The 23,787-nt window shown below is 38.4% G+C and overlaps 2 protein-coding genes across 5 annotated transcripts in view; one reads left to right on the forward strand and one right to left on the reverse strand.

Annotated features, from left to right (window-relative positions):
• Window positions 1-20,091, reverse strand: part of dsx-c73A (doublesex cognate 73A) — a 50,550-nt gene extending 30,459 nt beyond the window's left edge. Inside the window, exons 1-2 of the mRNA XM_043421369.1 lie at window positions 19,687-20,091; window positions 12,690-13,178 (exon numbers count right to left, since the gene is read on the reverse strand). Of these exons, the coding sequence (XP_043277304.1) occupies window positions 12,690-13,109 (420 nt within the window). The 5' untranslated portion in view covers window positions 13,110-13,178; window positions 19,687-20,091. The remainder of the gene's footprint in view (window positions 1-12,689; window positions 13,179-19,686) is intronic.
• The window catches only part of LOC122412081 (elongation factor-like GTPase 1), a 109,968-nt gene that overhangs the window by 34,386 nt on the left and 51,795 nt on the right, over window positions 1-23,787 (forward strand). The window lies entirely within an intron of this gene.

The following is a 23,787-nucleotide window of genomic DNA, read 5'->3' on the forward strand; positions in this document are numbered from 1 at the left end:
TCTACTTTACCATCTCGAATGTATACCAGTGCTGCTCCTTCGAGAGATTTGTAACTTTTTCCCGACAGCATCATTTTCAGGTACGTTGGATAGATGAGCCATCTCTTGAAGACTCATATCCTGCCTGCCCGTCTGCATGCATGCCTGTCTTTCAGTTTCTTCTCTCATTCCTTCGCTTCTCTCCTCACACGTGTTCATCCAATTCTCCATTTTTCTATTTATTCAACCATTTCACTCTTTTTTCTTCGTTCTCGGCCTTCTGTTCGTCTTAAGTGCCCTTAGACAACTTTTAATGTATATTCTTAAGGTACAAACACGTTCCTTCCAACTTTTACACGCCGTGTGGTAATATCTACTCAAACATCTCGAAAGCCTCCGGTCAGACGAATATAATACGCTTATATTTTCTCTTCTCTTCATTTTTACGTCATTCCGTTAAATTCATCACTCATCATGTAATCGTGCCGAGTCTAATGAAAACGATACGAAGAAAGACTGAGATGAAGATTATCCATTCATTACCGAGTTTAATTCTTTATCAAAATTCGACTCTCTATTGTTGTTTTTTTTTTTCATCCTGAAGAAGACGAAATTCAACTTTTGCTCTCCGAAATGACGCTGAAGTTTCCAACGTTGGAGTCCAACGAAATGGTCTAAAAAAAACTCTCAAATAATTCCAGTAAATCTCCAATTTTGTTCCCTGCCGAATTGCCTATTCGTCATATTTCAAGTCACATCAATAATTCGTGAAATAAAAAAATAATGAATTATATTTATAATGAATTATATTATATAATGAATAATATAATGAATTATATAAATCTTTTTTTCGTTCATTTCGTTGAACTCCAACGTTGCAAACTTCAGCGCCGTTCTCCGAAGGGGAATTTTTATTTTCGTTTATACTTTTTCTACGGCTCTAAAAAATCGAAACGAGTTTAAGTAACGCAAATACGAAGAGAAAATATGACGAAGCGTAGAAAAAAATCAACCTGGTATTTTAATAAGGGTTTTATTTTCACTCTTATCTCCCTGTATTTATTATCAGTTGAAACATGTCATTTGAGAGTGGATGAAACACTATTTTCTACAGAGGCAAATTTTTTGACTCGCTCTGGCTTCGACGGAGAAATTTTCCACTCGAGGAAAAACGAAGAGACAGAGGGAGAAGAAGAAAGAGAGAGGGAGAGTGAGTAAGGGATGGGAATTGCCCAGAATATTCTCTTTCGTTGACGTAAATGTTGAAATTCTCGAGTATCCATTTTATGCAGTGAATCACGCGGAAAAGATGCCACGATTACGTGAGCAGAAATTCATTCTTCCACTTCGTCTTCTTCTTACCCGTTTATCCACATCACTCGACTGATTGTATTTTCGCTATTTTTGCTTCAATCACGGGGAAATAATGGCGCGGGACGAAAGAGAGAAACTTTTCTCCATTGAAATGCCAACCAAGCCCATGGTTAATTTAGAAAATGGATTGGACACGATCCGAGAGCTCTGCGTTCCTCTTTTGCACCTCCTTTTCGAATAACTTATCTCGAAACGTGCAACAAATGCCACTTTATTCGCAATTTTCCAAAAGATTTGAAACGACTCGAAAAAAATGCGAAAATAAATACGCAATTTTTTTTTTTCTTACTAAGGATGAATATCAATCGGGTATTATAATACTATTAAGACTGATCGTAAGCGTTTTCATTATACATTGAATGTCATTAATGCACTTTCTAATTGCTTTCAATGAAAAACGTCGATTATAAAAAAAACTGTTTTGCAATAATCAAGAACAATAAATCCATTTAGTGATTCGTAAACGTAATTCGCACATTTATTATCATAAAATATAAATCTATCGCGATCAATATAATTATCGTGCAATTAATATTAATTTCATTGCATCCACATGAATAATAATATTAAAGTATGCGATCGTGAAAGTTATGATCTCCTTCGCGGGTATATCTGAGAGCTTCTGCATACAAAGTTAGCATTTATTATACCCCTCTACAATGTTAATTATTCGTTCGTTAGTGCGCGTGTGTATACGAGTCATATGATGTTCGCTTTGACTCGAGCTGCACTCGAATAGGGTCACATCCTGATGCACGTTTGTCTATGTAATATCCATTTGGATGTGGTGGAATCCGAGTTAGCGAGAAAGCAAGGGAACGAAGCAATGCAGGTTTCTGGGATCCTTCAAACAAACACGAGAATACGAACTCGCACGTCGGACCGTGCAACATGTAGGAAAACTTGTTAATCAAACATCAGAGAGCCCGATCTCGAAACCAAAATCCAGATTTTTGTTGTACTATGAGTGTTCGAAGAATGGTTCCTCTCGAACAGAAAAATCATGAAAAATGCTTCTTTTCTTCTGTTTTTTTCATCGGTTTTTTTGGAGGAGAGTGGATCCAAAAATGCAATGAACGCATCGGCCAACAATTAGACACCGATTAGGTCGTTTTCGTCCAAAACCATACTGCCCATCGTCCTTGCTTTTTGAATCATCAGTTTCTGGATACCCCAATGTGCGTACGAACGTAGAGGACACACACTGGGGCAAAATGAAAGGTTACTAGTTTTTTCTTTTAATTAACACAGTTTTCATTTCATTTTTGTTTGTGTTATATTATTTGAAAAATGAAGAAAAAAAATTCTCAAAATTGTGCTTTCTGTGTTTATTATTTTTAAATTTTTCAAAATTTATCATTATTTTAGAACGGTAATTATCGAGGATTCATTGGGAAAGAATTAAAATAATAATCATCTTTTAAAAAATCATGTTTATACTTCAAATGCGAAAAAAGCATGGAAAAGAAAAATTTCAAGCAAATAAAAATGCTCGCAAGTCACAGCTGAGCGAAATGGCGTGGAATGTCGCGTATACTCTGATGTTTCGATCACCATACAAGTGAGGCAAGCTCGTGTAGTTAAAGCGACGATAGCAGGTAGCGATCCTAACGTTTAAACATAGATGGAACTTCCGGCACGATTAAGATCGTCCCGTACGAGCACGGTGTTAAGTTTTCACACGCTCTTTTCTACGTTCTCTATTCCTCTTTCTCTCTCTCTCTTTTTTTTTGTACCACGATTATAGCCAAGGGGCAAACGACACTGTGTATAAAGAGTAAGCGACACAATCTAAGATCCAACAGTCATTTTGATCCATTATTTTAAAACACGTCTCTTTCGCTTTGGATCGAAGATCGAGCGATTGATAATACTCCGAGATACTTAATTTTTAATCGAGTCTCCGCCGGAAGAAGGATCTTTATACGCTTTTTCGGGTTCATGTGGGCTTTCGTTCAGTGGCTCTTTGTCTCTATCTATTTCGTTGGCAAGTCTACCGGAATTTAATCTTCAACACAAATTTACGGCACTTTCTTATTCCATTTAATTTAAAGTTTGGGAGTGACAACTTAAACATAGCATCCTTTAGCTGTACTCTTCTAATCGTAGTTTTAATTGAACTAAAAGTTTTGGATATAGTGAAGCAAATGTCAGACGCAGCATAAAACGCGGATGGAATTTACTCGGTCTGTGTGCTCTTTTCAGACACTTGTCTAAAATTCTGAGAGGTTTTGTGTTCGAGAGACTTATGATCTCGGCTCACAACGAACAAAAACTATTTTCGATAGCCAAATTCCCAACTAATGGGACTTTCCAAACATCGTTCTCTGTAAAGCTCATCTTCAACCACTTTTCAATCCGATGTTTCATTTGCTGACTTCAAGATTTTCGCAAGTTTGTATCAACGTGGCTGAACTTGAGATTCAGAGATCAAAGAGAGATTCAAACAGATTCCCCATCTACTAATTACATACCCCAACTACAATACTCGATTCGAACGCCTTATGATCGCTTATTTCTGACATTCATTGTAATTTTTCAACCTCGAAGAACCATGATCTCGTCGCTCAATCACAATTCCACGACTCGAGTGAAAAATTGTGATTTATCTTTCAATGTGAATGGTAAAGTGTGCATGCTTCGAGCGTATGAAGAGGAATTTTTACCGGAATAAAGCGAGTTTAGCTATTCAGCCATGTATTCAACCCTCTTTGAAATTTCATTGCCTCGTTCTTTCGTTTGTTTTATTATTCTTCGATGCTCGATAAGTGCACTGAAACGAGAGGAGTAAATAAAAAGCTCTTCTCTCCGAGTAGCTCGGTATATTCCTAACACATTCAACTTGCGAAAAACGATCGGATATTGCGATAGGAAATTGCGACGATCGACGATGAAATATTGTCGGGTGTTCCTGAATGAGAAGAACAAAAAAAAGCTCTGATATATTGAAAGATACGCGTGGACTTGGCGGTTCTTCAGAGACTCCATCATCAAGAATTGATGGAAATACATTTACTCGTTTTTTGGAAAATAAGTATACGCCACCGGAGAAACGCTTCATTTGACGGGGCTCTAAATCACTGATTCCTTAATCAACTAGCTCGACGATTTTCAAGAGACGCAGGAGGCTTCGATGCTCATATTCTTTCTTTGGTATCGTCAATGTCCTAAATTTCTCATGTAGAAACAAAATAACTGACAAGAGATTAAGGAAGTTGAGACATTAGAAAGAAAATGATGCCATCGCTTTCAAACCGATTGCATCTTATAAAGTGAAGTGTAAAAAAAATCAATCAAATTTTCAGACTGTTTAGGAGCGTCGTTGCTGAGAAAAATCAATAACAATTTGGACCAAATAAAATGTAATCTTATGGAAGTCAAGACACATTCAGTGATATCTCCGTTAAAAATGATGCTAAATATATGAAATTTTTTCGCAACATGAGCAAGGCTTGCTGAATAATGTCAATTTTTTTTCAGATTTATTAGGAGATTTGCTGAGATTATATTAAGGTATAACTGGATAGATAGCCCGACCAAAAATTATATCTGATTGGAATTTCCGTACTTCGCGATGCAATAAAAATCTGAAAAAATTCAACAACATTTGGAAAGCTATGAACAACAATTATCAATAATAATATTGCCCAAAAGTTGATAAAAAATTGTTTAAACAACTAATTATTCAATAATTTTGCGGTGACCTATTGTTTTTTTTTACGAATCAAATGTGTGTATTTTTCCGAATGCTCATGAATTTTTTCAGAATTTTCGTGGATTTTTGAAATTTCTTGAAAAAATTTTGAAAAAATTTTTGAAAATTTGAATTTTGGATATGTTTTAGAAGACATGTTTACCATCAGTTTTGAAAAGTCTCAAGGTTACTGGATCAAAAATGTACAAATAGAGCCACTTAAAAAATTTAAAAAAGGGAATTTCATAAATCCATGAAAATTCTGAAAAAAAATCATGATCATTCAGAAAAATGCGCACATTCGATTCGTAAAAAAAAAAACAAGGGTTTACTGTAAAATTGTTAAAAAAATATTTATTTAAACAATTTATTAATAACTTTTGGGCAATATTATTATTGATAATTGTAGTTCATAACTTTCCAGATGTTGCTGAATTTTTTCAGATTTCTATTGCATCACGAAGTACGGAAATTCCGATCAGGTACAATTTATCGGCTGAGCTATCCATCCAATAATACCTTAATAATAATCTGCTTCCCGTGCAGTTTTTTGAGGCTAGGATCGTCACCGTTCCGTGTTTTCGACTAAGCTTTCACCAGTTTTTCGTCTTTTTTATTCCCGACTCTTCTTTAAAGTGTATCTCGCATGGCGTAATTTTTAATTTATTTTCACCAGAATTAATAATGCAACTCATTAATAACTATTGAGTAACTATTGAAAGAATGTCCAATTCGAAGAATTATCGAGAAATCGAGTCGAGCAAAACGATATCGACAAAATGTCAAAGATGGTTTGAATTCCAAGCTGTCATTTTGACGGGACGAATGAACGTTATTTTTTCCGAATGAATTTAACCCCGCAATGTTCCTGTTTCAAGAACCAATCGGAATCGTGGAAAAGGTATGCAACATTGACAAACTGTAAAATGGCCTAACTTTTGAAAGGTACAGGTCATAACTTTTGGGTAAAAAGAAATGACTGTACGGCCTCAAAACGTCCTTAATGCAAACGAGCCATGTAAATTCTGCCATCAATGGTAACCAGGCCGTTAGTCGTCAACTCTCAAGAGTTTTCCTCTCAAAGACCCAAAGCCAATATAGTTTTATTATTCACGAGGAATCATTTATCTTCAGACTATACGAGATTTATTCGAAAACTTGTAATTTGAAAAAGAATTCAGCCGGATTTATGTAGCGAGGCTGGAATTCGTTGATTCGCGAGAGATGCTCGTACAGAGTAGATGTGCTGACCTGTTGGAGGATGATTGATTTTGATCAATAATTAGGCGAGCTACCGACCTAACGAGCTCAACTCGTTGCTCGATCGTTTTAATCTTACATGCGGATAGTATACAGAGTAAGTGGATGCTGTGAGCGCGTATACATACATACTTGTTAGTAAATAAATAGCACGAGAGAAAAAGACTCGTAAATAAGGTTGTAGTGCTTCGGAGCGTGTCCAAAGACTCGTCGCAGGCAGTACATAGCATAAGTGAAGCCGCGTGGATACGCGTAAAGAGAGAAAGAACACAAAGAGGGCGAAGACTTTGAAAAAGAGAAAAAATACGAATTTCCCTCGGAGATCAGGGGACCGGGAAAGAAGAAATACCCGATCGTCTCATTTTTTAAAATTGTTTTTGCTCCTGTTACGTTCGCCAATTCCGCGTCCTCTTTATACTCTTATTATTCCTTTTTCTCCGATCCTTCGTTTCTACAACATTCCCGTTCAATTCTCCGCATTTTTCTTTTCCCCTTCTCTCACAAAACTCAACCATGAATGGTATCCAATATCCGCTATTCTGCGTTATTTCGTAGCTCCTTCATGGATATTTACCTGAGGGAATCGAACTTTTCTGTACGTTTCGCGTTATCGATTCGAGGGAAACAAATCAAGGGCCGATTGCGCGATCTTCTTCCGAGAGCCCCAGGAGACTCAATTACTCGAATGAAAGGATTATTTTAAATGGAGTTTGTCGGTTCCAACAATTCTATTAAGCCGGAGCTCTCATATCGAGATACTTATCATTTTTCAAGGGGAAATTGTAAAAACTATTTGAAGGCGAGCGAGACGAAGAAGAGCGTTGCCTTCTAACGAGGCGAATTTCTCCACGGCGCGCATGCGCTTCTCAAACAGGAAAACACGATAATACAGGAAAAAAGAGTCTCGTGCAAAGAGAATGGCGAGATGCGCCATCGAATTGCAACCCCGTAGCGATCATTAAGGTTATCCGCAGTAGCCTTAATGACTCCGGGTATTCGCGAAAGTGTAACTATACGCTCGTCTCTCTCACTGCTCTCACAGACGACGTTTTCTCCTCTTTCCTTTATTTATATTTCCATCCTCTATTTTTTATCCTCTACCAGCGTGATGAACGAGGTTGAAATATTGACTAAGGACGAAGAGGGCAGTCCTCTCGTGTTTGTAACGCGTGTGTAACACGTTAGGAAAATCCCGGCGTCTCGATCTCGTAATCATTCGCAAGGGCTCGGAGGGCCGTAAATGTTGCCGCAAGACCAATGTACATAATGAGTTCTTCTCCGCTCGCGCACTTAACAGCACGAAGGTTTATCCCCCTCCCATTGAATATCTCCTGAATATCTTCCTCGTATGCCACGTGTGGCTGTCCTCTAAGTGGACGCCATGTTCGATTGCCTCGTGCTTAATTTTTTTTCTTCCTCGTCTCTCTCTCTCTCTTCCTTTTCTCTAGGAACATTCTCTGTTTTCCGTGTTACCCACATCGTGCACGATGCCCAGGACATGCATGCAACCTCTTCGGAGTGCTCATTTTCTTTTTCTCCCATAGCTCCCTTCTCCTTCAATTCTTTCTCTTTCTTATCTCTGTTTGGCTCTGCCGAAGGTCATAGGCTGCTGCTCCAACACTGTTGCTCGCTGCTCTCACGGGGCCTTTAACCACGAGCGAGTCGCGATTATTAACGCAGATATAATGTGTATGCAGACATCAACGAACTCGACGGTGACGCCGAGCAGAGAAATTTATACTCGGAAAATAGTAGGTCCAAGCTCAACCAATGTGCGGATAAGAGCCACGGAAACTTAATTATTATGTCGTGAGATTGAAGAGACGGATCGCCGTGGAACAAAGGTCATTGAGAAACGAAAACTCGAAAACTCGATAAAAGGACGACGCTGAAGTTCGCAACGTTGGAGTCCAACGAAATTAATGAAAACAGCATTTTTTATTCACCAATTTTTTATTTCACGAATCGTTGGGGTAGACTGAAAAACTACGCATTGTAAATTAGGCATGTAACAGAATTGGAGAATTACTGGAATCGTTAAAGAGCTTTGTCAGACCACTTCGTTGAACTCCAACGTTGCAAACTTCAGTGCCATATAAAAGGATGTTTTCATCAATAACCGCCGTTTTCAGAGAGCGCGGCAGAACACGCGCTAGCTTTTTTGAAACAGGGGAAGTCCAGCACATGTGGAATGCTGCAGGCAATTTGGAATACCGAAACTTCTCAGTAACTACTGGCGCCATCTCTGTTTCAATGGCTCAAACTTAAACTTAATACGGCTATTGAACAGTGAGAAGTGTTAGCAAGAGCTGTTTTGTTGTTATTTACATCGTGACGGGTATAGAAGGAAACATCGTTGATGTGCATCATTTTTTTCGGTAAGAATCCGATCAAGTTCGACCACTCAAACTATTGTGCTAAATTTATATACAAATCATCTAAAATATCCAATAGTGTTATGACTTCATGGTTTCGCGTTAATTTATTAGTCAGTTCAAAAATAAAAGGGCCTTTTTTATAATTAAAAGGTTAGGGTGCTGTGTGATGCTTTTTTGGAATACGGATGATGAATACTATTTGGAATATTCCGAATTATGTGTATTTTTTCAATTTCGTTTCGAAATAAACTACCACAAATATGTTTGCTGCGATTGATGCTATCCTCAAAAAAATGGGTTATTTAAAAGCGACTAAGATTTTTAGCGTACCGAGGTCGACGTTGTTTCGATTAGCGAATGAGAAATAAGGTCCTTCTATTGCAGAGCTTACGAATAAAGTGATTAGTCGGAAGCTCATATTTAACAAAAACATTGAGAGTAAGCTTGTAGAATCTATCGCTCTGGCGATGGAGAGTACATTTTACGGTTTAGCCCGAACGGATCTGCGAAAATTGGCACCAGTTCGTGAAAAATAAGATTGAAAATCCCTTCATAAACACAACAAACAAATCTAAGACAGTCGATAAGAACCTCACAAGCAAGAGCCAATGGTTTCAGCAAAAAGAAAATGATAAATTTTATGATAATTGAGAAAATTTTATTCGAAAATCACTTTTCGACTGCGCGTATATTCAATGAAGATGAAGTAGGCTTTTCATCGTTCAGAGTAAGATTCAAAATTGGTCGTAAAGAAAAAAAAAACAAATTAGAACTATGACATCAACCAAAAGAAGAACGCTGATAACTGTTGTCCTCGGTATGAGTCCAGCAGGAATATTCGTACCTCCCAGAATCATTTTCCCTCGAAAAAACATGACGGATATACTTAAATGAGAGATACTTTAATGATTTTTCAATTGGTATGAAGGGAAGTTAATTTTGAATACCTATTCCAATTGATCTGCACCCTAAGTCGAATGTCATTTTTTGACATTTTCTACTCAACTCAAAATTTGACGAAGTTCTTAATGTTTTTTTGTTTTTGCTCGAGGTCATCAAAGCTTTATAGTTTTTATTTAAAAATTTTCATGCAGTTTTTCTCGCGTTCTCCTCTGTAATGTTATCAGATATTTCTTAAAAACAAACTGGTATCCCACGGATGCTGCACTTCCCCTAGTACTCTGCCTCGAGCCGCTGATATGACTCTTGATAATCTGTAGCCGGGAGCAGCAGTTCTGGTGTACTCGTTCACCAAGGTGGTTAACTACTTTTAACTCAACGGTTATTGAGAAATTTGTTACATAAAACTATAAGTAAACGAAATGGATTTTACATTGGAATTTAACCGATGCGTGATTCGTTTGTAAATTGCTGTTGTTTAGATTACGAAAATTCTTCGACCTGGTTTAGGGGCAATCTCGAGTCATAGGATCCAATTGACTTTCGTAGTTTCGTATGATTGGTGAGTGTAAGAAAAAGAGTGCAGTTTGGTTTGGGTTCAAGTTATCTGGTTGAAAAAGGCTTTAGTTTTAATTGTGGAAGTCGAATAATGAGGGTTGAAATTCAATTAGATCATAAATTCGGAAGTACACATCGTTTAGATGATTGTGAACACAAGACCAATTGAACGTTCCAGGAACGAGGTATAGCGAAAAAAAAATTGCAATGTCGACTGCTGGTTCACACGAAGCGCAGAACGAAGCAGCTCTAAATACACCGATTCTCCAATCTTCGTTGTTTTCATCTTCTACTTTCCTCTTTTTCTCTCCCTCTCTACGCCCATTTTTCTTTCTAGCTATTCTGGTGAATCATCATTGCATAGCCACTCAATAGCAGAGAATTAAGGAACAAACTGATGTATTAAACCATCGAAGCATTTCCTTGACTATTCAAGCATGCTAGGCTCGCTTTTTCTAATCCTCCACTCTTCGACGCCCCGATTTTGCTTCATTTCTTAAGAATTTTAAACGCGGATTGTATCATTATTTCCCCCTTTCCTTTTTCTCTTTTTGAGGGGATCTTTTGTTTGTTGTCCATACGCCTAACCGTAGCAAAACCGCGCCTCTCGAAACTGTTTTCTTTTTCATCTCTCTCTCTCTCTCCTCTCCGTTCTTTTGTCTCTCAATTCTGCTTCCCAAGTCAAACCCAGTTTAGTCTTTTGACCAAACTGTTCTTACTTCACGATCCCGGCATTTAAAATACACCTCCGTTACTCGCTATTTTTAAGACTATTCTCTCGTTCGTTTAATCGTTTCTCGTTTCTTAACCAATTGCTCTAATTACCGATTATCGAGAGAATTTCTACTACGCGCGCGCTTTCTCTCTCTCTCTCTCTCTCTCTCTAGTTCCTCATGATTTAACCTCTTTTTATGGACTAATGGATTTTAAGTAACTTTCCAGCTTCTTTTTTTCAATGTTTGAACACCTTTTCCAACGGTGAGAACAAGTCATGTCGTTTTTTTTTCGTCGTATTTAACGATGATTTATTACACGACGGAGTTCAACCGATCCCCTTTAACCCTCCTTTTTAATATCGTTTATTAAGCTTATAATTAATTTGCTTGTCCTACAAAAAACTACAAGGACCCTTCACAAAAACGCGGGAGCCCGAATTATCAACGTTTTTTCATCGACCGATTAGTAACCACAGTTTCGAAGTTTTCAATACTGTAATAGATCGATTTTCCGAGAGGTTCTGGAGGTTCGTGAAAATCTTGGAATTTTAGACTTCTCGATGTTGTCTCGGCCTTTCTAAAATCGTGTAATGATCTCAGATAAAAACGAGATGATCTTTATTCTTTTAAGATAGATGGGTGACGGCCACGTGATCAACCAACTATATTTTTCGGAAATTTCAAAAGACGAAATTTACTTTAAAATAATAATTTTATTATTTTACAAATATTATCGGTAGAGAACCAACATTTTTATACAATTTTATTATAAAAAAATGAAGAGTTCTTGTTGACTAGGCGAGGTGCAACAGCTGTCGCTGCTGTTGATATCACACTGTCAGTTTTGTTTACATATTTCATAGGTTATGAAATGAGTTTACTGTCCCAAGTAATATTGCAGTGGAGGAAAATGAAAAAATGAACGATAAAAAGTTTACCGGGATAAAAGTGGTCGTTTTGTAAAAACTGACAAAAAAAAACGTGGCGTAGCAAATGAACGACAAAATATGACTAAAAGATCGAACTGACGTCACGTGTGAACATATATTGAATGCAGCCTTGCCAAACGTTACCAATCCATTTGTCATGTATCTGATGAATGATTTCTCATCAGATATTTTTCAATATTTCAGCTGATTTTCAACGGTAAGGTTCAAAACTAAAATACGTATGTATTCTTGAATATCCACGAAGTACATAACGCTGAAGTTTGCAACGTTGGAGTCCAACGAAATGGTCTAAAAAACCCAGCAATAATTCCAGTAATTCTTCAATTCCGCTCCCTGCTTAATTTGCAATTCGTAGTTTTTCAACCTGCACCGATACTTCGTGAAATAAAAAATTGGTGAATTAAAAATTTTGATTTTTCGTTAATTTCGTTGGCAGTCCAACGTTGCAAACTTCAGCGTCGTCGAAGTACAACGATCGATTTTTTTTTTTTTGCGAAATCTTGGATATAACTAATGAAAAAATTCAATTACTTTTCATGTGTGTACGACTTTCATGCGTGCCGGAGTGATAAGTGTCAGAGAAAAGTCGATATTCAATAATTCATTCGCTGCTAAATTACATGGCAACTAGCGTCCAAATTTCTATCCAAAGTCTATCCAGTACACATCCATTTTTGTCTACAAAAAATATCATCGCGTAATCTTGGATAGCGAATATTCACCCTTCTACCTTAAGCGCAATAAAAGCAGCAGATTTTTCCCGATGAAGATAATTATCATTCAAAATGAAATAAAACGTCGATTTATTTTCTTACGTGTTTCTATATTTAGTCGAGTTTTGGGTATGAGCGCAAAATTTCTGTACCAAACTTATACGTACCTCGCCAATGCTCGAGAAGTTGGTGGTTATTTTGATCTGTGGTCGATTCTTTCCAGTCGATTCTCTCGTCTCTTTGGCAAGACTCGCCAACGTAGTTTGTTGTTGATTCACGGTCGAAGACGTCACTTCTTGGATCGACGGGGTCGAGGATTTCCTCGTCTGAATACTCGAGCTCGTTGTCTGATCGATGTTTTTGATTCTTTGTTCGACATTCGTTGCCGGCGTTATCGATGGGGTCTGAGACGTTGTAGAGGGCGACGAAGAAGTCGAAGAAGACGACGAAATCGCGTGGTTCGTTGTTGGAATCGGTGTTGTCTGTTTTATCCTTGCTGGGCCCCGAGTCTGCGTTGAACTCTGGGGAAGAGCCAAGCAAAAACTCGCGCAGGCCAACAGAAACGTCACCGAAACAAAAGTCTTCATTATCACGATTTATTACCTTCTTATGTTTTTTAACACTCTTATCACCAACTTTTTTCCACGCGACGAACCCTACAATCAAAAAACAAAACATTGTTTTTCAGTTATACAAATATTCCTTCAATGTTGACGCGTCAACTTCCTAAATGATCATCATTTTTCATTAAAGATCGCTGAGTCCGAAAAAGCGAAGCATGATTTTTTTTACGTGTTTTATCAGTCCTTTGAAAAACTTTGCAAAACCATCGAATCCTACATCGATCGTTACTATAACATCGAAAAAAGTGTCTATAAAGAGTCGTTTTCTGATGACGCTGAAGTTTGCAACGTTGGAGTCCAACGAAACGATAGAAAAAATCTCTCCACTAATTCCAATAATTCTCCAATTCTGTTACCTGCCTAATGTACAATTCGTAGTTTTTCAGTCTACACCAATGACTCGTGAAATCGAAAATTGGTCAATTATAAATGTCATTTTCCTTAATTTTGTTGGACTCCAACGTTGCAAACTTCAGCGTCGTCGTTTTCTGGCTTGATCAAAACACTCAAATAAGTTGGTCCAAATTCGGTGCGTAAACAAAACTTTGCACAACTTTGGTAACTCTGTGAAAAAGGCTGTTTCGTTCCATTTCATTTGAATTGAGATTCCACCAAGGGTTTATTCAGACAATCAACAATATCATCGTACAGCAAATTTTCCTTAATCCCATCGCGATGAGTTTTTCGTGCGCTCTATCTACATAAGAGATTTATTGAAGTCTCTTCAGCAGTTTCCGAATTAAACGCATGTAGACTTTGAACCGAGAAGCCCGGACAGTCAATGAAACAAACTTTCTTTTCACACCGATGCAAATCGCCAGAGACGCGTGAGAATTCTTCATCTTCAGGGCTATCTGCTTGGCCTAAGAAATGGCAAACGAAAGCATACCAAAATACCAATATTGGGGACATCGCGACTCTCCAACAAACGAGTGTTATAATGAATAAAACTGTCGACATTAACATATGTATGCGGAGATTAATTATTGTATTTTCTCTCTCATTCTTTCTCGGTGACGATATAAAATTACGTTTATGGTTGTAAGTACCGTTCGAAACACCCAGTGGCACAAAGAACGAGTACGAGATGAAGAAATACGAAATACGATATGGTTGTTACCGTCAAGCAATGCAGGAGGAACCCCGTTGCGTGTTGTCCATTACGTACGGACATTATCTCTAGCCATGGCGTGTGTTTACCGCGTAAAGAACACTTTTTGTGTGTTTTTTTTTCTTTTTTTTTTTTTCGTAAGTTCAAACATCACGGTCGCTAATTTTATCGTTTTCTTTCGCCATCTAATTCTTGGTAGGATTTTTCGTGACTAACACTCATCAATGGTTAAGCAGGCATTTTTTAAATATGTACTCGATTTACGGTATAGAATCGTTAGATTATATCTGACACTGAATTTTCAAAAAGCGTGTGTTTGTTCGGAGGAAAAATTGAACGTTTTCTTTGAGCCCATTATTTCGGGCCTCCCGTTTCTGGGATCTCGATTCATTCAGTTTTCTTGATTTATGTAGAAAAAAGAATTTGAATTGAGTCTGATTAAAAAAAAGTTTTGGACTCTTTGGATTAACTCAAATGTGTCGGATACTTTTACTAAACGCAATTCGCATCGATTGAGATCCATTTTGCCCCATGTGTACTATTTAATGATCGCTGCTTTCGATCTCAACTCGTCTTCCCAGGTTTTTATATTGTCGGAAGCCTCCGGGGAATTTCTCGACATGACTGCAGGTGAAAAATCGTGAAAACGATTGATGAAACACTCGTAGCTCACGCCGAAGATCGGTAAGAAAAAATATCCGTGTTGTGTATGTTCAAGTGTTCGCGCGTGTGTTCGTGAGCTTTGCATTCATTCACTCTCTACTTCACCTCGATTGGGGTTTACGATCTCACGCACACCGGTAAATCGAGTTTCCTTTACACTTGACAAATACCAACCGCGGCGAAGAATGAGAAACAAAAAGTCAGCTGATCCACGTCAGTTACTACAATCGACACTCTCGCTCGTCCCAGGCGATGCAACTTCAAACACGCCCTTTGAATTACAATTCATTTTTATAGATTTTCTTTTTTCAATGCTTTTTTTGCACTTGAATTTCCACGTTTTTAATCAGTTTTTCAGGAATAATTCAGTCATTTTTTTCTCCTCTGTTATCTTTAGTATTTTTTTTCGCACTGTAAACCAAAACGAACCCCTCCGCGAATGAGAAATTTTTTGAGGCTCGTTCAAGATCGAACAAATGAGTTTAGTGCATTCTCGAGCCATCCCCTTACAACCATTACGTTAAATAGTAGAGATAATTAAAACACAACAAGCTAATTGATAAGAGATCTTGATAGATTTATATAATAGTGGCAGAATCGTTTATCACGTTTGTAATTAAACACGATTGAGAAGTCAAGAAAGTAATTTTCTTCTGCGCTTCATGCACTTTTTATTGGAGGACGTATCTCATGAAGATTGGCTTATTAATTGTTGTTGAATGAACTCATAGAATTGGATGAACATTAAAATCTCATTCTTCGCTCTTACTCGCTTCATCGCCTGTCCAATAAATCCTATATAATTATGAGAGTCGATCAGTCGTGAATCGATCGATAATGGATCGATCCACTATTTTGTATTAAATTCTTTTTTTCTCTCTTTCTCTCTCTCTCTCATCCTTTCCATGCAGAAACGAGTTCATTTTCCATCATTTCTCATCATAGACGAAAAAAATTATGATCTCGATCGAACAAATTTCCGGCAACATTTGTTTTCGTATAGCTCCGATCGAGTTTATGATATGAGTGGGGCATAAAAAAATGGTAGAGAGAATTAAGAGAGTGTAGGACTTTTCTCTCAGCGCCAATCATTATGAAGAAACTCGCGAAGATCGTTAATCTTTTGTTTATTTTTATCTTTACTTGGCGTTTTTTATTTCTCCAATATTTTTCTCTCGTTTTCCCTCGCGTGCTTGCCGAGTGGAAAACCTAATAAGAGAGAAAATCCAATCACTCAATGGAGCTACGAATTTCTCACCGTCTTTCAATTAACTCGGTACACTTCTCAACTATTATTTCTCTTTTTGTATATTTACTTATTATCATTTCACGTATTTATTCAATAAAAACGTTGTTTTTATTCATAAATAATGGCAAAAGGTAACGAAAACGTGTACAAGTCGTCGTAAATCTTTCTCAGCTCACAATTATTATTTTTCATAAAGATATGAATCCAATGAATTATTAATATGGCATTGGAGCAATTCTTTTTTTCCAATATCAACGGCTGGGACCGCGATTTGAAATGGATTCCATAAATTTCCCAAAATAGTATGGCTTTATGAAAACAGTTTTAACAAATCAGCTCTCGACGATCGACCCATACCGCGGGGAAAGATGAAAAAACATACAAGTGATTTGCCTTTGTCGCCAACATTTATTTTCCGTAAAATCAAATGCAGCAGTTTGTTGCAATTTATCAAACAATTACGAATTTCGTTGCACTATCTCAAGGTGCGAACTCTGCAGTGCCTCTCGGCACGTGTCGAGTGACCATGAGAGAGAATCTCCGGCCAACGAAAGAAAAAACTGAAGGTAAGAGGTGAAAAAACTGGGGGAGGGGAGTGGCGAAAAAAGAGAAAAGAAAATCCCGTTACCGTTAAGGGAGTTCTAGATCGCTTTTACCCGAAGTACACGAAGAAGCGTCCAAGCCCACAAACTGCATGTGCATCCGAAGCTTGAAAAAGAGTTCATTCTCTTTCCATCGTATCCTCAAGCCTTTCCCATGCACTCTCTACGTGGGCTTCTTCTTCCCCCTACTTTTTCGACGACTGGCCATTTCGCTCCATCCATATTTTCTGTACCTTACTCTCATCCACCGGGCACTTTGCCGAATCAAATCAATGATGAGTCGACAAATAATAAAAACGTTGAGGAATGTAATAACGAAGAAAACGACGACTGCCCACGACAGACTGGAAGTAGAGTGCGCCGCAAAGTGGAGCGTTGCTTGCGACGCGTCGAGAGACTGTCCGAACGAGGAAGCAGACTCAAATGTTTAGTTTTGCATATTTGGGTCAGCGAGTATTCTAAGGCGCATTCATTCAGCTGTGTACGAACGATCTTGTCTTACATACTGGAACGACAAGCTCATTCGGTCCGTGTGACGTGCAATTAACGCTTTGACGTATCAGCAACAACGCCATGATTTAAGTTTACCACCTGCGCCGAACAAGTTACTGGAAACTTCATTAATCAATGGTGTCCTATTATGAGCTTTCATTATACACGTGTATATACATCGTGGGTGTCCTCCATCTGTCATACGATATTAACCTCGATACAGAGGTCTCTCTTATCGTCAAAACCCCCGATTTCAAAACACAAACTTGTGGTCCAAGCACCATTCATTTGCCTCGATGAGACCCGATTATTCTCGCTTCGAATTCCACAACCTAAAACACAACGCTCCTAAAAACAGCGTTGGATCGCTTCTTTCGCTATATTAAATCGAGTTTACCCGGCGATTTATAGAACGACACGCCCCATCCACGATAGCAAAGTGTCAAACTGTGCATTTGACAGGTTTTCCACGTGTGCATTGGTCCTGCCTTTGATCATGGTCTGACTAAAATCGTACCCATTTTCAGCTCGCAATCATCCGCCGGGAACGAATCCTCGAGATACGGTCAAATACATTCTACGTGAAAATCAGAGAAGCATGGAGCCAACATAACCATTCAAAGTTCCAATCAGTCCAACTCACGCTCGAGTTATTGCTCCCCACCAAAGTGTAGGTCGAAAGCTTGGCTCAGACGCATCAAAGATTTAAACTACTTCGAGCCTAATAAAATTCTGCATGGGATTCGGGCCTTCCAATCCAAACGGTGAGCAGGTTTCGAATAACTAGAATGAACAGACTTTTCGAATTTGACGCTGAGCTCTTCGTCCACGTTGTGCTTCAGCCAGCAGGCTGGCTCCTATATGTTGATTCCAGCAATATTTTTTCATTTACACAGTTCGACATTTTCGGTCAAAGATCAAATTGAATTGAAAAGTTTGATAAACTTTGAAAACTTTTGTTCATCCGGTGAAAAAGATCTCGAACGAGGCTCAGTAAATTTCAGGATTAATTTCTCTTTTCTTCAAGCGTCATCGTGCTATGTTTACGCCTAAAAGGTTCACATTTCAAAAGTGTCCATTGAATAAGGAGAAATGGAATTTGCGTTTATCGATTTTCCTTCGTGTACTTTTACCGAAATTAAGGTTGATCCTCTGCGACAGCCCCAACCAAAAGTTATGTACTATCTGCATATTAAAAGGCTTGATAATTCGTTCGGATCGTAATCAATAACTTTGTAAAGAGCCTATATACGTACTCGGTGCCAGCAGATATAGTACAAATATCATTTGCTTTCGTAAAATTTATTCTAAAAGTATTTTTGATCCGACATCGTGAGTAAATTTTTTGACGGAACTATCCAGGTTACGCTTCAACACACAGAAAAGGTTGTCTATACAGACGACATTCGCTTGTTCGCTTGCAAAATATATCGTATGCAGCCTAAACCTTCGTACTTCTCGAGGCTATATCTGTCAAACTAGATGGTCAATCACCTTGATTTTTTTTCACAATATCTGTGATATCCTGCTCTAACTCCTCCTCGTTTTTTATAAACTTCCTAATTTTAGTACTAGCGGTAGAATTAATAATGTGCCGTTTGCTTATGCATGGTCCATATGTTACGTGTTAATTGAGTCAACTTCAATTACATATATCTCGGGTTCGGGATGGTGAAACTTGTTAAAATTTTATAGAGGTGTTGTTCATATGTTAAACAATACGTATGCCAAATTTAAATAATTTCCTAATTTAACTGTCTCGTGGAGGAACCACCTTAAATTGTTTCGAATAACCGAACGTTTCCATGTATTTTCATCGCAGATAAGCTGCCTATTTTTCTTCGACAGATTTATTTGTATTTTCTTCAACAGGAAATCGTCAATTTACATGACGTTTCCAGACTCGTGCCGGTTGTGACGCTCTTTCGTGCGTGATTGCAATTGCGATTCGCCTTTCGCTCAACCAGCTGTTATAAACTGTCCGAAAGCGAGTTATTTCCTTGCCACTTTTGCCGGCAAATCAAAGCGTACATCTCACACGTGAAACACGCTCTTTTACGATCACATTATTGCGGACATCTCAATTTTCTTGAACTTGTCGTCACAACCACACTCATCTCACGAACCCCACTCTTATTACGCCGATTCGCTATCAGCTGTTTCTTAGGATAAATCGATTTGGGAAAAATTTCTTTTTGTTTCAATTTTCGTAAGAAATCGTGTACAACACTTTTTTCTTAACCGATCTTTGCTCAGATCTTTCAAGATCGGAGCAAAGACACTCGTGGCAGCGGATTTTGTTACGTATTTTTTAGCATTACCTACAGATAATTATAGCCAAATAATTCTCATCGGCTACCGAAGCGCTCGAGGCTAAATTTCAGGGTTAAAAAAACCATTAAACATTAGGTTCGTTGGACGTACCTTCAAGTTTGTTCCCCGGAGTTTTTCTCGGCTAGAAAATGACTCAAAATAGCGAACAAAAAGCGTAGCACAGGCGTCGAAAAATTGCGCGAGTAAAAAAATCAGTAAATAGCAAAACTGAGAAACTATTGCAACGTAGAACTCAGGCAATATGATGAACAATAAAAACTAGCGTGGAAAATCGGTGATTTATGAAAGGTTGAGCTGCGAACCGCGATACTCGAAAACCCGAAGAAAATTCAATTCACGTTTTAATCGACGATAACTTTTCAAAGTTTTGATGGTTATCGTTCATTTAGATTTTTGTCGCGATGACACTGCCAACTCGATAATATAGACGAAGACGAAGTTTAAAGCCCGCGATCGCACGATGAAGAAGAGCGCTCGCGTTTCGTCTTCAGGGTTCGAGTACGACTGGGGCCTCACGTAGGAGGGGTCCTGACTATGAGTCCCCGCTAGTCCCACTTATCAACCAACCAGAAACCTCCGGCTACCGGTTGAGTACTCTAGTCGTACCTTTGCTTTTCATCCTCGTCGTTGTCGTCCTCGTCCTCGTCCTCCTCGAACTCACAAAACTCTCCTTGCCAATTTTTTCTCCTACCGCCCCCCTTACAATCCTCCATTTCTATTTATTTTTCTTTCCATCATAAATGTCTTTTATTTGTTTCGGTTTCGTGTCATTTTTATCGACCTCGTACGAGCTCTCTCACTCTACTTTGTCAATTCTATCTCTTTCACTTTTCTTTTCGATAGAATTTCTATTTTATTTAGTGTCCAGCTTTTGCATTTTCCTGCTTGGTCGTTTTATTTTCTCTCATCTCAATATTCCTCGGTTCCTACTTTGCTTTCAATAAATTTTCGTTGTCGTAGTTCTAGCTTTTACTTTTTGCCTTGGTATTCGTTCTTCTCCTTTCCCTAATGTATTTTCATTTAATTTTGAAATATTTCAGTTTTCGCGTATCTCAGTATTTTCTTGTTCCTTTTTTCCTCTCTTTCTCTCTCTCGTTGAAATTGTAAATTTTTTATCTCATAGCCTATTTTACCTTTTTTAAAGATATTTCTTAATTAAGCATTTCGTTCGTTCGAAATGCGGACGTTTCGCGAATTCGTTCACTCGCTTTCAGTCATCGTCGCCGCTTTAACTTTGTTATTATTCCAAACATTCTCCCTCGTTCTCTCATAATTCGTCTCGTCTTTCGCGTACAGAGCATGTTTTTTCTTCCTTTTTTCTCTTTGCTCCGGTCTTCGCTGCCACTGAACTCCGCGAGGTCTACGTGAACGTAGACTCCTCCAGGGGATATACAACCTGCAAACAGGCTATCCCGATGATATTGCTTTTTCCCCCGGGTGGTCGACCAACGAACACGCTCACTCCACGCTCGAGAGCAGATAGAACAGGAGTGGTAGCTTAGAAAGCAAGAAGAAGGACGATCCGTTTGAAAAAAGTGGGGGAAATTGATGTCTTTAGCCAAAAAACGAGAAAAGTAGCGTTCTGAGTACGAAATAAATTTCGAGAGTTGAGATTATTTTATAATCCGAACATGGAGAATATTTATTGCTATACGATTTGTCGAGTATTTGTACCCTCAAATGTATGGGGAACAAAATATATACAAAAGTGGGACCGCAAACGAGTGGTGAAGGATAAAAATAGTCAAATTTCGAATCGAACGACGTTGTTTTTCAGTTTTTTTTTCTCATTGAACAAAAAATAGGCTTAATTCAGGCAAACCGTATGCCAAGTGCAATTCGTTTCGAACAGATTATTTTTCACGGCAGAGGGCAGGCTAGTTTACAAAAGCTGTGTGAACGTCTGTCCCGACGAGGTGTTACCTGTTGGTCCTTTTGCCGGAGGGAAAGTCGACGTTATGTGGGAAACCACAGGAAAAGTTTTAGTTTGCCTCTCAGCGAAATTCACTGATGTTTAATGCATCCGCAGGCCAATGTCAGAGTCACGATGGAAAGTTCGTACTTGGGCTCTCGATTGAGGGGCAAGGAGAATAGGATGCACGAACGTGTGAAACGAGCGATGATCGATTGCTTTCATCTTTCTCTTTACATGCTTCTTTAATGACCCTTCTCCCCTCTCTCGTGACAAATAAATACACATGTGAAAATAAACATGTGCATGCGTATATCGTTGCTGCTTTTTTCTCTTTCATTCCTGTACAGCCTTTGATTATAATCACCCACCTTTCTCGAGGTTGCATACATAAATTCTTTGGGGCAATATAATACAATAAAGTCTCATCCCGTCTCCTCGTTCTCGATGCAGATTTCTCTACGCCGTTGCGCTAATTTAACTCGTTTTGAATATATCTTTCTCTCTGTCGACGTTTTCTTCCTTTTTTCATTCTATTTATCTGTTTATTTCTTCCCTTTGTAGCCTCTCAGCTTTTCCGCTTCGTCTTTTCTTCTCGCTCGTTTTATTCAATTTTCTCGCTACTCTTCTTCCATCCTCTTCGTTTAAAATCGTTTTCGCTTTGTTTCTAATTTCAAAATTTGCTCTATTAATGCTTACTTCGTTCTCGATTCTTCGCATTTTCTCACTTTTTGTGTCTTGCTTTTTTCACTTGATACAAAGATTCTTTTTTCTTCAATAGTATTCTTCATTTTTTATTTTATTTTTCATTTGACAATCGCCGCGTAGAAAATTCGTCTCACTCTTTGTTCAGAGGAATCAAATGACTCGTATCTTTGTGAAATGAGACGATAAAAGAATCGAATTCGGTTTACGTGGACTATCGGAAATCGCGATCATATCTTCCCATTACGTGATGTAGTGGATATTTGAGAGAACTCTCTATATAATATATAAGAACGAAGGGAAAAAAATTAAAAAAATAAAAATGCACATACCGATGTGGTTAAAGCGAGCACGTGCGCGGCAAGCTCGTTCGAGTTTTGCGGTATCGTGGTCTCTCTTGTTGAACCTTGTTCGTCCGTTCGTTCGACTACTTTCTTCAAACCACTGAAAACAACTACACCACGATTATTTTCATATCGCACTCGCAAACGTTGCTCTCATGAAAAATCACTTCTGACCCACCACTTGTTAATTATTTCCAAAGAGCGTTTTTCTTCTAGATCAATTTCGTGATCTTCGAAAGAGGGTTCAATCGGCTAAATTTTCAGTCTCGCTTGTTCAGGCTCTTTCTAAGCTTTCATTCGTTCTTAGAGAACGGAAGATAAGTATTTTTCCCATTTTATGAAATGAAAGAAAAGTTAAATATTTTAAAGATTTCTTTCTAACGTACGCAAGCCCTATGTCGATGCTGCGTCATTTCCATTCCGTAAGTCGTTATTACTCAAGTTCGAGTTACAGCGCATGCGATGAAAAAAATGTGCGAAAATCGTTTCGTTCAGTCGAAGGATCTTCATTGCATAAGAGATTTTCTCGAACAAACCGTTCAGTTTCTGTAGCTCGTTGCGATCCCAAGATTCCCGAGTTGGTGAAATATTTACATGTATAGTAATGCCTTGGAGCGTGATATCGAACGAGGAAACTTATTCGATCTATACGCTTGGATGATTCGCGTCAAAAGGAGGCCGCTGGCTGCTGCTGCTCCCGCTAACGCCGACGCTAATATTCTCAACTCTCCTGGAGGAGTGGACTCTTCGCTGTGCACGAATATTATGTTGCCCGTGCTCTGTTATCCTCATCCTCTTCTTTCGTCCTTATAAGCTAGCTGCATTCCTGTTTTGCCTCGCCTGCGTTTCCACCATCTTTCGATTCTCTCTATCTTTATCCTGCTTTCTTGTTTTCTCCTTTTCTAACTTTTCATCTCTCTCTCTCTCTCTGGCTCTTCATCTCCTTCCCACTCGCTTTCTTGGTTTCTTGTGACGCTTTTATCCAGTCGTTAAGTCAGAGTCTCCGAACATTCCAGTTTTTCCATGCAGAATAATTGTATCCCGTCTAAAAACGAAATCCCCATTGAAGAAAACTGCGTAACAACCGTGAGAGAAGCAAAGAAACTCGGAATCCCCTTTCACACTTAAATTCTGATGCGAAATTTTTCGCCTGCTGCGATCTGGGCTACTCTAGGAATTAACCTTTACAGAAATCAATATTTTACAAGCAGCAGAACAGAATTTTGCACT

Source organism: Venturia canescens, chromosome 6 (assembly GCF_019457755.1).
Source record: "Venturia canescens isolate UGA chromosome 6, ASM1945775v1, whole genome shotgun sequence".
Lineage (NCBI taxonomy): Eukaryota > Metazoa > Arthropoda > Insecta > Hymenoptera > Ichneumonidae > Venturia > Venturia canescens.